Here is a 17,055-nt window from a genome sequence, read left to right as displayed (position 1 = left end):
AGCATATTAAAGTAACAAAGACATTTCATGCTTTGCCTAAAAAGTCACGCATTTGTAGAATGCAATACCTGCATTTCACACATTGCTGGTAACATGTATATCAAGCTAACAAAGAGATACGTGGGACCATTATTTTTATTATTATTACTAATAAGGCCTTCATTTATAAAGGAAACACATCATTTGGAATATCATTGTCATTAAATACATTTGAAGTCCAAATCCATGGCTTGCAGACACTATCCCAGTCACCATGATTTTTCAGACTTCACATCATGATATACTTGAGGTCATCCAAGGCTTGACAACATACGGTATAAGCAGCTTGTATCAGCTCAGACTTTGCACTGAAGCTGTCCTATAATGACTATAGGTGACTTTGCCATCAGGCAATTTATATGTGTGCTGCTGTTGTGTTCAACAATAGGTCTGAAGAACACCCTAAACATTCACTTTCAGGTTTTGATTATTTAAGTATTTACAACATACGTTAAAAGTGGTTAATTTTGTGATGTGTGCTTCTTTCTTTTTTTACTAAGGTACTGCAAGTGTGCAGTGGGGTCATGGCCCAAGTCGATTCCACTTAGGGCCCCAGTTTTACACCTCAGGTTAGACAATCTGAATTAGGTGCCACCTGTTTGGGAGTTTACACCTTTTTACCGTTATGTGTCTAGGGTTCTCTGTGGCTTCGATTGTTTCCCCACAACCATTCTAAAAGGGTTAAATTGTGCCTTAAAATCCTCACTGTGAGGTTTTCAATGTGCCCCATACTTAAGTTTGGTACTTGGCTTTCCCAGTTACTGTTTGGTTAAAAACATAATTACTTAACTCGGATTAAGCACACTGAAAAATCGATTATATACTGCGAAATTAAAACAGATGTAACCGCCATTTAACACACCAATATTTTTTCTCTAGTACAGTCATCTTTTTACAGATGACGATCTAGCGTTCTGCCAGTTTGTTTCTTGCCTTGTTGCCACACTCGCACCCCACGATCGTGTGAATGTGAAAGAAATTTTTTTTTAAGAGATGGACCTAACAAGAGTCGTGCAGCGCTGTGGCCGCGAGAGGCTGCACCATCTCCACGATTGTTACACGTTTATCCGGAAGCGCTCCCATCTGCTGCCACGTCAGGGTTGCCTGCGCACCGCAAGCTGTTCCGAGTCCTGCCGTTGCTTCTCGGACACTCCCGTGTATGCCGGATTGACCGCTGCTTCTAGTGCTTGCATTTTTTTAGTGTGCAAATTGCTTTTTTTTTTCTTATTTATTAATTACAATGAGATCAACGGGACTGTTTTGCCTGGTTGTGAATATCTACTGCCTGCATCTCATCCGAGCCACTGAGCTAACGTTTGAACTGCCTGATAACGAAAAGCAGTGCTTCTATGAAGAAATCGATAAAGGAGTCAAATTCACCCTTGATTTTCAAGTAAGTCTTCTTTACGTGACTTCGTGTTCCGCGAAATCCCGTTTAAATCCATCACGGGACACGCAACTAGTGAGGGGAGAATCGGACGGAAAAAATGGGGGATTGAGCAATGAATCGTTAACTATCCATCCATCCATTATCCAACCCGCTATATTCTAACTATGTTAACTAACGGAATGAAATTCTATTAAACAAAAGCCCCCGAGCTATTTGAAGACACCGATGAGATCGTTTGAGCGCAGCTCCGCCACGTTACTTTGTACATTAACGAACGTCTTTTACTTCGGACAGATAGTATGTCCAATCTTAATGAGGCGTTCGCGGTCCCCATAAGTGAGTGTCTGCTCGAGGATGTGCTAATGCCAAAACACACATGTAACGTTCACGCCTGTTCAATGCAGCACCCATTGTCTGCCTAATCCACAAAATGCAGGGAGCTGGCTATCACTAAACTGCACGACTCATTTATCATGGAAATTTAGTGTTTAAAACAGTTCTGATGCAGTAATTCATGGTGATGTAGGAGTTAGAAGTATTGACCGCGTGCAGTTAGATCTCCATATGAAATTACAACTGTCTCCCCATGTGTAGGCCTACCTGTGCTTTTTCTTCAGAACCCCGGTTTTAAATTAACATCATAAAAACGAGTTTGTGCTGGCTTAATCAGTAACTCTAAAATTTACCATTGTTAAGTTAGTCCTGTGTTGTAAAACAGATTTTATATGGAAGCATTGTGTCTTATATTTACTGTATATTGGTTTGGTGACCTGAATTGCCAGGATCTCAAGCTCCTCCAAATGACTGTCCTTACAGCTGCTTAGCTACTCCACCCAATATCTGAGGAGGGATGAATCCGCCATCTCTGATGCTAGCTGTCCAGTTTCCCATTTCTTGTGGTAAACATTACTAGACTTTTGCCACATGCTTGGGGCAGCATCTTCAGCCAGGACACAAACTATCCGTGACCTGGGGACTCATGCACAACGCTGTGCGTAGAACTCGCACTATAACATGTCGTAAGCACAAAAGCCGAAATGTGCTTACGCACAGAAAAATCCAGATGCAGGAAACTGTGCGTTCGCCAGCTTCCGCTAAATAAATCCCGGTCAGCGTGAAAAGTAACGCTCGTGGACGTGTTTGCTGTCCCGCCCCAACTCCTCCCAGGATTACGTCTCTTTGAATTTGCAAATCAATATAAATAGCCCTTAAGCTCAGCATTCTGTGACAAGACAATGGGAAAAGCTAGAGGGAAAATGGAAGAATTTCAGCGAATACCAAGTGGAGGCAAGGAAAAACGTACTATTTGTTGGTTTAGACAGTGGTATAAACAACAAAAGGAAGCTGATCAACTGACATAGCGTGTCGGAGAAACTTGAAAGCTCAAGTTCACAAAGTCGCACAGTGCCCTAAATAAAAAAAGAAGTTGTCAGATATCAAAGTCGCCGTGAAAAGGTCATAGCCCACCATCTGAGTTTCATATGAAAGCTTATTAGGGCACAGAGGAAAAAAAAGGCGCACAGTGGGGAAAAAAGCACGATATGTCAACTTCAATCTCGAAATGTCCACTTTAATCACGTAGTTTATTTTGTCATTAAAGTAGAACATCATAAACTTCATCTTAAAATTGTTTTAAGTAGTTTATCAAATCGCATCATAAGTAAAGTAGCATGTTAAATGCTTTGTTTTGTATGTGTTCTTCTTTGTGCTCTGTGTGTGAATCACTACTTGCTTCTTAAACCGTCTTTCTCTACCTCTGACAGGACACAGAATCCATTACGTTCGTGATATTACAGCTCTCTGAATAACTAAAATACTGAGATGTATACATGATATAATTTTCATGATGATAGGAGTTAAAGCACGTTATTAAACATGTGAACACGGTGACGCAGTGATTGTTCGTGACCTTCGATGAAATAATTTATTGCAGCAGTACTCGGGGGCGGGTCTAGGTTCATGGCGGCCCTGGGCAGAGGAAGAATCGGTGGGTCCTTCGCCCGCCAATGTCAACGTGGTATCTTATGAACGGCGGATAGCCACGTCTGTTCTGGACACTGCATAGCCGCCTCGTGCTCATGACACAAGCATTTAACTTTTGCCGAAATTTGCCGCTGCGTTTTTAGCTGTGTCATTATTTTCTCTTTCTGTTTTATATTCAACTAGCAAAATACCCGCGCTTCGCAGTGGAGAAGTAGTGTGTTAAAGAAGTAATGAAAAAAGAAAAGGAAACATTTTGAAAATAACGTAACATGATTGTCAATGTAATTGTTTTGTCACTGTTGTGAGTGATGAGTGTTGCTGTCATATAACACATGTGGAGTTATGTACTTAAAAAAAAAAAAAAAAAGGTGAAATAACTGAAAACATGTTTTTTTATTCTAGTTTCTTCAAAATAGCCACCCTTTGCTCTGATTACTGCTTTGCACACTCTTGGCATTCTCTCGATAAGCTTCAACACTACCTGTATGTTGGATGTTAAGCTATCTGTAAGCTTATAACGGCAATTCTTAAAAACTTTTAAGGAACATTGAAATATCTTCATAGTACATAACACCTTTAATTATTAACAATATAGATTATATAAATAAAGTTAGTTTTATCTGTATAATATAATAAACATATTTTTCTGCATTTCATCTTAAAAATATCCTCATCATATGTAAATACACTATAAAGTGGCTCAGGTTGTGCAATATTATAACTGTAGTAGTGCAAGTTTACAGTGAGCTAACTGTACTAATAAGTACTAACAGTTCTACAAGGAGCAGTTGATGGACTGATTGAGTGCATTTAGATTTCTTGGGATGAAACTGTTTCTGAACTGTGAGGTCCGTACAGGAAATGTTTGAAGCATTTGTCATATGAGAAGCAGTTCAAATAGGAAGCATGGCTGAGGCAGCGTGTGCTTGATGCTGTATACCGATAATCGAAAAAAGCAGCTGAAAGAAGAAGAAGAAAGTGCAGTGAGAGTAACAACGTTAAAGCAGCTGTAGTATTTAGAATAGTATAGACCATTCCATGGACCATTATATTGTTACTGGTTAATTACAATCAGATGCATTAAACTAATAAACAATATGCTGTTAATTTCAATGTATTTATAAAGCCGCATCAGGAAAAGAAAGGATAGCGTACGACAGGGTATGAGGTACCATGGAAATGTGTGTGGCTTTACACCAAGTTTATGTTTTTTACATCGCTATTTGAACGTGGAAACAATCTTATGCAACATTTCTGTTCGTTTGCACCGTTTATACTTGAGGCCCCAGATCTTACCTGTCCTGTACTGAACCCACCTGCAGGTTTATGTGTCTTTCTTTTGTACATTGCATGTGTACTGCCATCCTCACAATTGGTTTTTAATTTTTAGTACTGTTAAACTGTGCGACCTACATGTCTGTACAGTTCTGTTTTGCATAATGTACATTAGGCAATTCTTCTGCAACTCTTTTTTATGTATTTATTTAATTACTAACCATGCTACCTGGCGAAGAGTGATAATAGTATAATTTTAAAATATTTGCTATCTCTTGCTCTACGTGTACCTTCAGTGTCTTTCCTCTGTATCTGTATGTGAACTTCTCTTGACCATCATTCCATAAAGCCTGCTTCTCAAACTTCTCTCATTTCGAGGCACTTTTCTCACCTTCTGTCTGGTTTAATACTTCCTTTTTTGAAGGCGTCTCTCTCAGCATGCCTCCTATGCCTTTTCTCCTCTCCTTGTATTCCCCAGACTCGCACCAGTGCCAGTCAGATGGCTCTGAGGGACTGGACACACACACACACACACACAGACAGACCGTGGGGTTTTTTGTTATAGCAGATGAAGTATATCATCCTATTGTCTTAATGCCTATATATCCTTCCCTGCACCCATACCCTCTGCAAATGTGAAAAGAATTTCGCTCTGCTTGTGCTGTTTATGTGACAATAAAGGACTTATCTAATCTGTACACTTTTTTTAAGTGTTTAGAAAACACTGGTGATTTTTCTGACCTTATGTGGTCTCAGTGTTGCAAATAGAATTTGATAATCCCTAACGCAAAAAAATTAACGAGGCACCCTCATGAGAAATTCAATTCGATTAAAAAATGACTGCCATCAATGACTTAAGGTACTTAAAAGTTCAGTAATCATATTTAACCTTTATGGAATTGTGTGAGCAATAACATTAACTTTTCTTTCAAATGTTAAGCAGGTAAGCATGTTATTAATAAAGACGTGTGAAACAGCAGCCATGTAGTTACTGTGGCGCCTGCTTTCTCCCATTCCTCATGGACCCTGCTGAAACTGAACTCTTTGCACAGCCTATAGAGATGTTCATTTGTGGGCATGTGGGCCTTGTGATGCCCTGGCACCACATCCAGGATTGGGACAAGCTCAGGATCTCGGCGACCACTGCTTTTGTTCCATTACATTTCACTACACGACACACAGAGAGAGATACAGCACTGTGTGCGAGTAATGCCCTCAAAAGTTAAAATTTTAGTAGTCGAGGGTATGTCAATACTTGTCCACACTTTTGTGATAGGCTTGTTTGGGTTAGCTACACAGCTTTTCCCTGTGAACATGTGGAATCATGGTATGTCTGTAGCACTGTGATAAAGCTTCAACCTCAAACATTCAGTTTCATTCACTGAAGGAACATAACTACTCCACTTTCTGTTGGCACCAAACAAGAACAGCAAGCAGTTATCCTGCCTTTTATTGGCTGAAGGTTTACCAGGGTACATAATTCATTGGTGACTTTCTGCAGAAAATGAAGACAGTGTTTTACCATGACAGAGTCTTTACAATTGGATTGAGAAGTGCAAAAGTGTTAAGCACAAAGAAGAAGTGGGACACCTATCCACATCCGCTATCAACGATAGCATTGAGCAAGACTATACCGTGATTCTGACAAACTGAGGATTTCGGCCCTGGTACACCTTGAGCCGGTCATTGCTCAAGCAGGTCACTGCTCGCTACTCTTCTTTGTTGCAAACAGATAGTGGAGCGGCCATGTTTACTCTTAGGAAACAACAAGAGGATCTGACTGATTAAGGTCGAAGCTTTATTGCAGCGACTACAGACACATCATGTGCAAAGGAACAGCTGTACAGCTATTTCAAATAACCACAAAAGGAAGGATAAGTATTGACTTAGCTGTGTAGAAGAGTTACCTCTAAGTAAGTGATGTAAATCATTACTATGCAAAAGTAACTCACAGGGTGCAATCAACATTTTTCTGTACAAGGGACACTGCACGGTGACGTGAATGTTCGCAGTTGAAGAGTGACAATACTGTGTGAAATGTTACAAGAGTGATCCACAAAGTGTAGTCAGTAACTTTATTATACAAGATTGACCACACAGGGAGGATTTATGGTGATTCCACAACCTTAAGGTTTTACTACAGCAGATTGACCACACAGGATGATGCCTGTAGGGTTTCTGCATCATATTTGATTATAGTCCATTAGCACACCTCTTCTTAGAACATTAGAATAATCAAAATGAAAACAGACCATTCAGCCCAACATCGCTTGCCAGTCCTATCCACTTAATTCTTCTGGAATGGCTTTCCTGAACACCTTGGTCTGGAACACAGACATTTATTTTTAGTTTATTCATACATATTCTTTCTGATTATTTTTTGTGAGAGCACAGTAAGTTACCTTTATCCATTTGCTCACACCCGTTTGCAACAGAAGGTCCTGCATATCTGTCCTGCACAGGTTCCCAAAGCTGCCAATTTTGTTTGTTGGTAATCAGTTCATCTGAGTTAAATCTCTTGCTTAATGCATTTGTGTTTTCCTGTGTCTTCAATCAGAGTGTAAAACTTGGCCAAGGTGTACCGTATTTGTGTTTTGACATATCTGTAAGCATGCATTCAGCCACTTATGACCACTTAACCGCAGGACTGAATATATCTCAAACCCAGTAATGTTTGTACTTCATTTTGTTACAGTTTTCCCACATCAAGTAGGTCTGCTAGTCTCTGAATAATCTTTACAAATTCTCTTTCATCCATCTTCCAAACATGCTTTATCCTGAGCAGATTTCTGAGGAAGGTGAAACCTATCCCAGCAAGCATTTTCCTTCACATTGAATTGAGTATTGACTAATCCAAGGAAAAAAATCTGTTAAAAATTTTAAGTATACTGTATATGTATTTAAAAATGACACATTTTTCATTTTCTTAAATCTTTTGGTACAATATGTTTTGTTATAAGTCTCATTTTTAAAATTTCAGCTGTGCTTTTATCTAATTACCTCAAACTCTACTCCAAGATCCCCAGTGTCTCTATATAGTTTATTCCTGGGTTGGTTCCTGACTAAGCAGGTTTGCCAAAATATTTAAAAAAGGATCAATGTGTGGAAGAAAAAAAGACAAAATATTTTAATTTAACAAAAGGAGGCCTTTAATAGCATTAATGCTGATCCAGAACTTTAAGTTCTAAATACCAGTTAAAACAATCTTTAGTTTTTATAGTTTGACAGCTCCTGCCATTTCTTCAGTTAAAGTAAACCTGCTTACTTCATACCTGCAAGAGAGAGTTAGGTCATTTTTAGTGACCCTTAACAAACCTTTATCACTTTTATTGATTACAGAGATGATTAATTGTCTTATCAGTAACTGCCTGTTCCTTGAAACTCCAATATACATATTTGGTTACAACTTAAACAAAATAACTATTATGAACCTATTTAATATATATGAAACCCAGTTCATTAATTATTGTTAAACAACTACATATATTTTCCTAGTGATAGGATTTAAAGTTAACAGAGCAGAATACAAACCCTGAATAGACACATACAAATTGAGCATATATCCATCCAATCCCAGCCAACACAGGGCGCAAGGCAGGAAACGAACCCCGGGTAGGACGCTAGACCACCACAGGGCACACACACACACACACACACACACACACACACACACACACACACACACACACACTAGGGACAGTTTAGAATCGCCAATGCACCTAGCCTGCATGTCTTTGTAGTGTGGGAGGAAACCGGAGGACCTAGAGGAAACCCACGTAGACACGGGGAGAACATGCAAACTCCACACAGGGAGGACCCGGGAAGAGAACCCGTGTCTCCTAACTGCGAGGCAGCAGCGCTACCACTGCGCCACCGTGCCGCCCAATTGAGCATATATCATTCCACAAATGAATGAACTTCACATTAATAAAATACAGGTTTCTTCTTGCTGTCAGTTTCTAAAAGTGTATTTCTCTGTGATCATGAAAAAGTTGCGCATTGTAATTCTTTGGACTTCAAACCCTGAGGTTGTAGGTTCAAGTCTCACTACTGACCCTGTGTGATCATGAGCAAGTCACTTGACCTGCCTGTGCTCCAATTGGAAACACAAAAGAAATGTAACCAACTGTATCATAAATGTTATAAGTCGACTTGGATAAAGGCGTCAGCCAAATAAATACATGTTAGTGTATTGTGTTTTGTACACAGGAGTCCATTTATTCTCTTAACTTTTCTTTCTTTCCTTTTCTCTAAGACAACTGTTAGTTATTAATGGAGATGCAGTAAAACGCATCCAGAAAAGAATAGGTTAACTTTGTAGCATTTTGCCCTTGTTATGTGGGTTTGTCACCTACAGTAGTAAATGTTTAAGAAAATTATTTAACAAGATAAAATTAGGACATGAACATCAGTAGGCTTTGTGCCCTAGGAACAAATTACCTGAACTATTCTCTAACATTTCAGTAATTATTTACTGCTCTAATGCTGATCTTTCTGATCATAAAATAGGTAATTATGATATCAATTGGTGAGAAGAATAATTTCAGACTTAAGGTATTTGAGGTTTCCTCTAGAGTGCCTCTTTCTCTTGCATGATTTGACTCAAAAACTAATCTCACATAGTCATCTTATAACATGCTGAAGTTTTGAGTTTGGTATTTTTCCATCCGGCCGTTTTAGCTCTAGACCGTCCTTAAAAAACTGACACACACATCCATAGAGATTATCAATGTTTTCAGAATCGGGGAACCCAAAAACGTCGATATCCGTTAAAAACTGGAGATTAAAGTTTTTGACAAATCTAAAGGTTTCTCTCCTCCACCAAAAATAATAGTTTATAGTGGGGAAGGGTGCAAAGCAAAAAGGCAGAAACAATGATTTAACGTTTCTAATATACTTCTGTCTGCAAAGCATTTGTATTTTTTATTTTGTCCCTCTGAAATGTAAATATTTGACCATGTCCGAAATTTCTATTGAAGTGTTAGAGCTGAAAGAAGCCGTCTATTTATGTGCCATGCTTCCTAACCACAAGAGTTGCTTTCTCACTAAGAAATATTGTCAGAATAAAAGCTTGCAGACACCTTTATTCTCCAGGAGCCGAGTCTGAGACACCTGGCTTATTCATATCTGCATGTCAGGGTTTGTGTTATATGGCACTTTGTAGAAATGAGAGGTATACAGTGTGACAAGATCAGATATTATCTGTCATCCTGATATCTTTGTCATGTCTTTGTGGATAAATGAGTAGCAAGAAGCAGTGACTGGGCAAAGCTCTCTTTTCCCTTTCCCCTAGGTGATCACAGGGGGCCACTTTGATGTGGATTGCATCTTAACAGACCCAAATGAACATGTCCTGTACCAAGAGAAGAAGAAGCAGTATGACAGCTTCACTCACACTGCTGACATCAAGGGTGTCTACAAGTTCTGCTTCAGCAATGAGTTTTCCACCTTTTCACACAAAACCGTGTACTTTGACTTTCAAGCTGGAGATGATCCACCAATTGTTCCTGAAATGCTGAATCGGGTCACTGCCTTGACTCAGGTCAGTTTTACCTTTATGTTGTGCCATTAGAGTGCTGGATCCCTTTTGCTTTTGCAGCCCTTTATCTTGAATGCCTGTGTTTTTTTTATTTTAGTATGTCAACTGATAACAAATTTTATCTGACCAAAATAAGAACATCGTAAATGTGAACATTTTCCAGAAAAGTGCAATTTTGTTGGATTGTCCATTGTGTATTTTAACTTTTAGTAAGTTGCATGTTTCACAAAAACCATGAACTTATGAATTTACTACATTCTTGTTTAACATGATACCAGAGAAAGTGGCATTGTGTTGCATTTTGGTTAGAAGTTACAAGTTACAAATAAGCATTTCATTGAACCCTGTACAGGTCATCCACCTGAAGCTAAGCATGTTTGGGCCTGGCCAGTACTTGGATGAGAGGACATCTAGGAAAGGCTTGGGGTGCTCCTTGAAGAGGTGTTGGTGAGGCCAGTTGGGGACTCTTACCCTATAGTCTGAATGTGGATCCCAGTGCCCCAGGGCAATGCAGTGGAAAAACTTCTGTAAAAATAGCATTGTCTTTCAGATGAGATGTTAAATCGAGGTCCTGACTCTCTGTGGCCATTAAAAATCCCTGAGCATCCTTCATAAAGAATAGGGTGTATCCCAATGTCCTGACTAAATTGCACTCCATAGCCTAGTCACTCTGCCTCCCTAGTCATCCACCTTTCTTTAATTGGCTCTCTCTTTCACAACTTCACCACCTAAAAGCTAGCATGTGGTGAGTGTACTGGCACAAAATTGGCTGCCATCGCATCATCCATGTGGATGCTACACATTAGTGGTGGTTAAAGTGCCTTCCCACTCACTATGTAAACTGTTTTGAGCAGTCAGAAAGGTGCTTTATAAATGTAAAGAATTATTATTATTACTTCAGGCCTATGGCAAATTCAGCACACATTTTGCAATTTTGTCTTGTGTCAGTAGAGGCCACTGTACATACATGCTGAGCATTTTCCAGGTTTATCAAAAGAAGAAACTAGAATGTTATGTGTGAATTTCATGCTTTGTCTTGGCAGCATTAAACGTTTCAGTAAAAGGCAAATGCTTTTTCTGTAATATCTGGAAGAGAACTGTGCTTCTTTAATCGGCTTGTGGTTAGTGTGGTATAGCTTTATTCCATCTTCTTAGTATCAGAAGATACTCAGGTAGGTGGTGACTATAAACCTACATTCAGAAAAACGTGAAGTTAAATTTGTTTTCTGTCTTTCAATTCAGGTTTGTATGTGGCACGTCTTTAGGGGCATCCCTATGCTACCTTCAGAGCATATTTAGTATTTTATGACATGCAACAAAATCCTCCAAAGCCGGATATTTCCTGACTCGGGGAAATGTGATAATGGACGCTGTAAGTCCTGTCAGTTTAAAAAATATCTACTGGCGTGCTAAACACTGTTTGTCGTACACACCCTAAGTTAAATGAGGAGGGGTTGTAACAAGTTAATTTGTTGCTATTGTTTACGTGATTCAGTTTGTAAGGTTTGTCTTTTCTTATCAGCTGGAAATTAACCATTTGATGTTTTAATTAGAAGATGACATCTAGGAATATTATATATAACTAAATAAAAAAAAAATAATAATTGAGAAGTGCTTTACAGTACAGTTTTCCCATAGCACTGACTGTCTGTGTAAAGTACCTAATATATCCAGCCAGTCAGTCCCTTAATGTTATCAAATATATACCATGTGTAGGCAAAGTCATTTTGTTTTCCTAATTTCAGATCTGAACATGGATGACTAAAGGTAGTGCTACAGCATTTTCATAGGCTTTGATAAAGTTCATCCAGCATTTTCAGCTAACTAATAAACGAGGTACTCAAATATCCTATGACAATAGTTTTTACTACACCAATGAAGGTTAGAAGAAAATGTTTTCAACAAAGAATACAGGACACACTTCTTCTCACAAAGTCTAGAGAATCAGGAACTAAACAACCAAGTTGTGAAGTAGAAGTCGTGACAAACCTTTATAATGTATCAAAGTCATCTTAGCAGTTAACTAAGATGAGTAACTTGATAGACTGAATGGTTTCCTCTTTTTTGTTAAACTTATTTTGGGGTTAGAATGTTATCAATTTTACCTTCATTGGAATTAGTTTTAAGTTCAGTTTTCCATATTGCTTTAGATATTATGAGATGGTTTCAAGCTTGCATGGGGTTGGTAGGCAGTAGGGCAACACTAAGATGACCCAGAGCAGAGAGTTTATCCCATAGAAAGTCTCCATATCAGGCAGCCTGATGTATGCCTTTCAAAAGTGCAACATAGTTACATTCTACTGTAGAGCTCTTACTAAATTCCACACTTTTTGTTTTCAGAATCTTCTTAAGCCAGCTTTAAGGTTGTATGGAGCTGGAGACAATGCTGCCAGTGCTAGCATAAGGCAGGACAAAGCTCTAGACAGGATACCAGACTTTTGCAGAAGATTCACCACCAGTCTTTTGCCACAGCTGAGAATCACTAGGTGCCTTAACTTGTAAATCTTTGAGATGTGGGAGGAAAACCCACACAGATGGGTAAGAACATGCAGTCTCCACATAGGTCTGCATTTGAACTCGGTCTCCTTATACTATGAGATTCCAGTATTACGAATCCTAACTTGGAGCTGGTAAATTAAGGTACAAGAAGTAAAATGAACACTTTTGTCAGCAACTGTTGCAACTCTCAATGGGCTGAGCCAAGTAATGTATGCAGACTTCCCTTAAGTTTGATGAACTCAATCCCCAACCAGGACTGGTTCTTGCTCTGCATACAATGCTGATGGAATAGTCTCCTGCTTTATGAAGCCCAGGTACAAATGTAGCAGGTATTTTAAAGGCTAGGGAGATGGATGAATGGTGGTAGTTGTTTCACTTTTATTGTTTTCAATTACATCTTTTAAACCTCTTGCAGGTTAGGTTGATGAGGCCTCTGGGTTGACTTAGAATGATTGAGAGGAGGTATATGAGTTGGTATTCCCTGAGGTGTAATAGGACCTCATCTATGGTCCTTTTCCACCTTGTGCCCAATATACATTGCTTAGAGTCTGGCTGCTTGTGACTGTGAGTAAGAGAACCAATAAACATTTAAGTATAAAAGTTTACTGTATTGGTTAAATATGCATATTTCATTCTCTATCCTTCCTCCTTCCTTTCTTTCCCAGATGGAGTCTGCATGTGTCACAATTCATGAGGCCCTGAAGACAATATCTGATTCTCAGACACACTACCGGCTAAGGGAGGCTCAGGACCGGATACGAGCAGAGGAGATCCATGACCGAGTCACGTACTGGTCAATCGGGGAAACAATTATTCTTTTTGTGGTCAGCATTAGTCAGGTGGTGATGCTGCGGAGCTTCTTCACTGACAAGAAGGCGAGTCTGGGTGTGAGCACATAGGCTTGTCTTTTCAAACTTTTCATTTAGGTCCTTGGAGGGAAGGCCATGGCTTTCTCTGGGGAGCATGACAGCAGCAGGGGTAGATCTTCTTCTCCTCTGATACATGTGTCCATTTTATATATTCTGTTATTCAGACCTGTATGTTACCACCTTGTGGTTTATCAGTTTTTCCCATCAACTCCCAAAATATTTAATTTCACTTTTCAGTTCTGAGCTTTGGAAAGCATTTCAAGTCATATTTATTTAAAAAAACGGTCAAATGCAATTTAATGGTAATTGGACTGTGTCGATGTGACTCTACTGGTAAGCCTGTTTTTAAGCTTTTGAAGGGCTCACCCTGCTAAAAGGAGCTCTTTCAAGTACTTTATAACAATATTTTGGCCATTTTTATAGTGGATGGTCCTTGTATGAAGATGTTGGTGTCTTTTAATGTTGTAAAGAAGAACATGTAGCTATATTTTCAAAAAGCATCTACAAAGGGAGACAAATCTGCAAATTTCAGTGAGAACTGTAAGAATTATCATTGAGAAATGAGATGTTTACAATTTGCTTATTGGCCCATTTTTGGTCAGTATTTGAGTAAGCTCTTGTGATCAGGTTCCCACTGTTTTTGTGGGTCATCTTATACTCTGGAGAGGTGTTGTACCTTTATATCCACTTACCAAATCATTACTTTTTTTCATTAAGGTCCATTTTTAATGATTGAGAATCATTTATGCCACACTGAGTCAGTGTTATAGCCATAGTCCTTTGCTTTAAAAATTTAGACCTCTATATTTAATTAATTAAATTTTTCATAAGAATTTATATTTATGATTTGCTGGACAAAGCTATTTCTTTAATTTCTAATTCTGCCACGTAGCAGACAAAAAAACATTTTTGTTTAAGGTTATCTGTTGATGTTTTTGTTTATTTAGGTAGCCAAGTTGTGTTTGTCCTTTAATTATTATAATACAGGCCCAGAATAAAATAAACTGCACTCACCCATTGTTTCCAGTTAAGAATGTGAAATATTTTCTAAGCTTTTCACATATGTCTTAATTTAATTGCTCTAGAAAGATGTAATATTTACTAAGAGCAAATCTTGACTCTCCTCTGTAAGCCAAAATGCTGTTTTTTGGTATTTTTCCTTCAAGTACATTTTGTAGAACTTTGCTCCTTGAAAAACTAGTTTTGGAATAAATTATTAAATCATAACAAAAGTCTCTGCATTCCAGTGTATCTGATAATTCAGCCCAGCGTCCAGACCAGTTAGGATCATGGTGTTGCTTTTGAGATTGCTAGATTTATGCCCTGAAAAGAAATTAATTAGTCCTGTACTCTATTTTTCCACTTTCTCTTTTAGTGGTATTTATTGCAGATAATTTAGGCAAAGCTTTACTGATCTGCTGATGCTAAGTACATTGACAGCTTGAATCGGATGCTTCCTTCTGGCACCTGCCAGGCTGGAACGATGGACAAAATGACTTAAACTAGAGCAGTGCTCACACCGTCTTGTGCACCAGTAGATTTGGGTTTCTGCTGTAAACATTGGCACCCAGCAGGTGTGTAGCACCTGTGTGCACTTACACTTCATGTTTATCTTTGACTGTAAGATGTAGATTGACATTTAGTAGGTGATAGTGGTAGCGGATTATTCTTAATTTGTCATTCATCTTATACTAAGTGTTTTAAGGCAGGGTTCTCTGTGTGGTTTCCTTTAGAAACCAACTATAGTTACATCATACAGAATTAAAAATACAGAAAAAATTCACCATAACATAAACATTGTTCAAAATATAAGATTACCAAGACTACACTGATAAAAAGAATATGTGAGACACACAAACTGTGGATAATTCAGTGGAAGAGACCTTAACTACATGTCTCCATGATTTTTTAATGTAGCTGGTCATGTTGTAGAATATTTTTTTTAAACAAATCAACCTTTACATCTTTCATCAAATTGGTAGATAATTTTTTGAACACCAAGTGCATGTTGCTGGCAACATATTAAGAGCTTTGTTAGCAGTTTAATTAGTAAGCATTATAGAATGGACAGAAGGTCTTACCTCAGTGGAGCTGAGGATCCTTCTTTGCTGCTCTTATTTCAGTCTGAATCTCTACCATGTGCTGTCAAGGGCAAACCGCACACAGATACCAACTGTGTTCGGTTTACCAGCAGCCATCAGTGCACCTTGGCAGTCACCCCACTCAGGGTTTAGTGTAGCAGAGTATGTTTAAACTCCACTGTCATTCTATTCCAGCCTGTGCAGTGCTCTCCCTCTGATGTTTAGCCACACCACCCAGTGTCGTCCATCATGCGGAAAGCTTCCACTAGCTCAGCAAAGCTTTTGTGAACCATTGCACTAACAAGACGCATCGTGAACAGATAGCCAATTATGTCCGAGGATATTAAATGGAGCAGGGGTCTGGCTTTTGAGCACTGTGGGATCCTCCATCCTCCTGGTCAACAATCAAGATAAGGTTTGGGTTGAAGATGACACTGCACTTTGAACTGAATAAACTGGTACTTTTTCATTGTTTGATGTTATGTCATGTCCACAAGTTTAGACAAAACACAATTATATTCTGGCATTGTTTTACTGACCACACTGAAACAAGTCATGGGGCCATTATCTTCTTCTTAAATTGATATCTTTCTGCATGCTAATGGCATTTGAAGTCGCATAAAGATGCCTTCTGCCAGTGGTCATTGAATCTGCAGGTTGAAGAGAAGACTATATTTTAAACACCTTTAAATGTTGTTTAGCTTAGCTGTATATTCTTTCATTTTGAACAACCTTCATCCAATTTTACAAAGAAAGAAAGGTTTGAGAGCCCTGACTTTATTTTGTGTGACCCTTTTATACACCCTGCTCAGACCAGCTTGAGACTGAAGTCCGTCTCCCCAAAGAAATATGGCTTTTATGATGGCTTTGGCTTCTCCATTGTGTAAGCTGCTGGCAGAACAGAGGGATTTATTTTTTTAAAGTGCATAAAGATATATTTGTAATATTTATTCTAAAATAGGCAAAATAAAAACATGGCATTTTCTGTCTTGAGTGTATTATTCTGTATGTCTGTTTAATTGGGTCACCTATGACATGCTTCTAACACGATAGGTTCCAACTAAACTTTTAGGGTCTTTTCTTTTTCTTGAAAAAACTGTTAAAAACAGGCATACAGCTCTTCCCTGTCTCACCATCTGTAATGTACCCCCATATTGAAACCAAGCGACCTCTAATGGCAGGTTGCTTGCTGACTGCAACTGCCTTTCCTTTCACTCTTTTGCCTCATCCCAGTTTATCAGCAATAGATGTCTTCACAAGAGTGACCAATCATGCCCTTGATTTACCTCAGACAAGGAATGAACAATATAAGCCTTTAAGCTTGCTAACAGCAGTCAGACAGAGACCCTTGATTTAATCTTTCATTTAAAAAACAATATT

At 38.7% G+C, this 17,055-nt stretch overlaps 1 protein-coding gene across 1 annotated transcript; it reads left to right on the top strand.

Moving 5' to 3' along the window:
• The first annotated feature begins 1,096 nt into the window (after positions 1 to 1,096).
• Positions 1,097 to 16,756, top strand: tmed3 (transmembrane p24 trafficking protein 3). The gene is made up of 3 exons (XM_039773340.1): positions 1,097 to 1,432; positions 9,981 to 10,229; positions 13,391 to 16,756. Exons 1-3 carry the CDS (start codon positions 1,280 to 1,282, stop codon positions 13,622 to 13,624), a joined length of 636 nt encoding a protein of 211 aa, XP_039629274.1. The 5' UTR covers positions 1,097 to 1,279; the 3' UTR covers positions 13,625 to 16,756.
• The last annotated feature ends 299 nt before the right edge of the window (positions 16,757 to 17,055 follow it).

The sequence above is a fragment of the Polypterus senegalus genome, chromosome 12 (genome assembly GCF_016835505.1).
Source record: "Polypterus senegalus isolate Bchr_013 chromosome 12, ASM1683550v1, whole genome shotgun sequence".
Classification (NCBI taxonomy): domain Eukaryota; kingdom Metazoa; phylum Chordata; class Cladistia; order Polypteriformes; family Polypteridae; genus Polypterus; species Polypterus senegalus.
The sequence above is the reverse complement of the archived record's forward strand: the minus strand, read 5'-3'. Positions and strand labels throughout refer to the sequence as shown.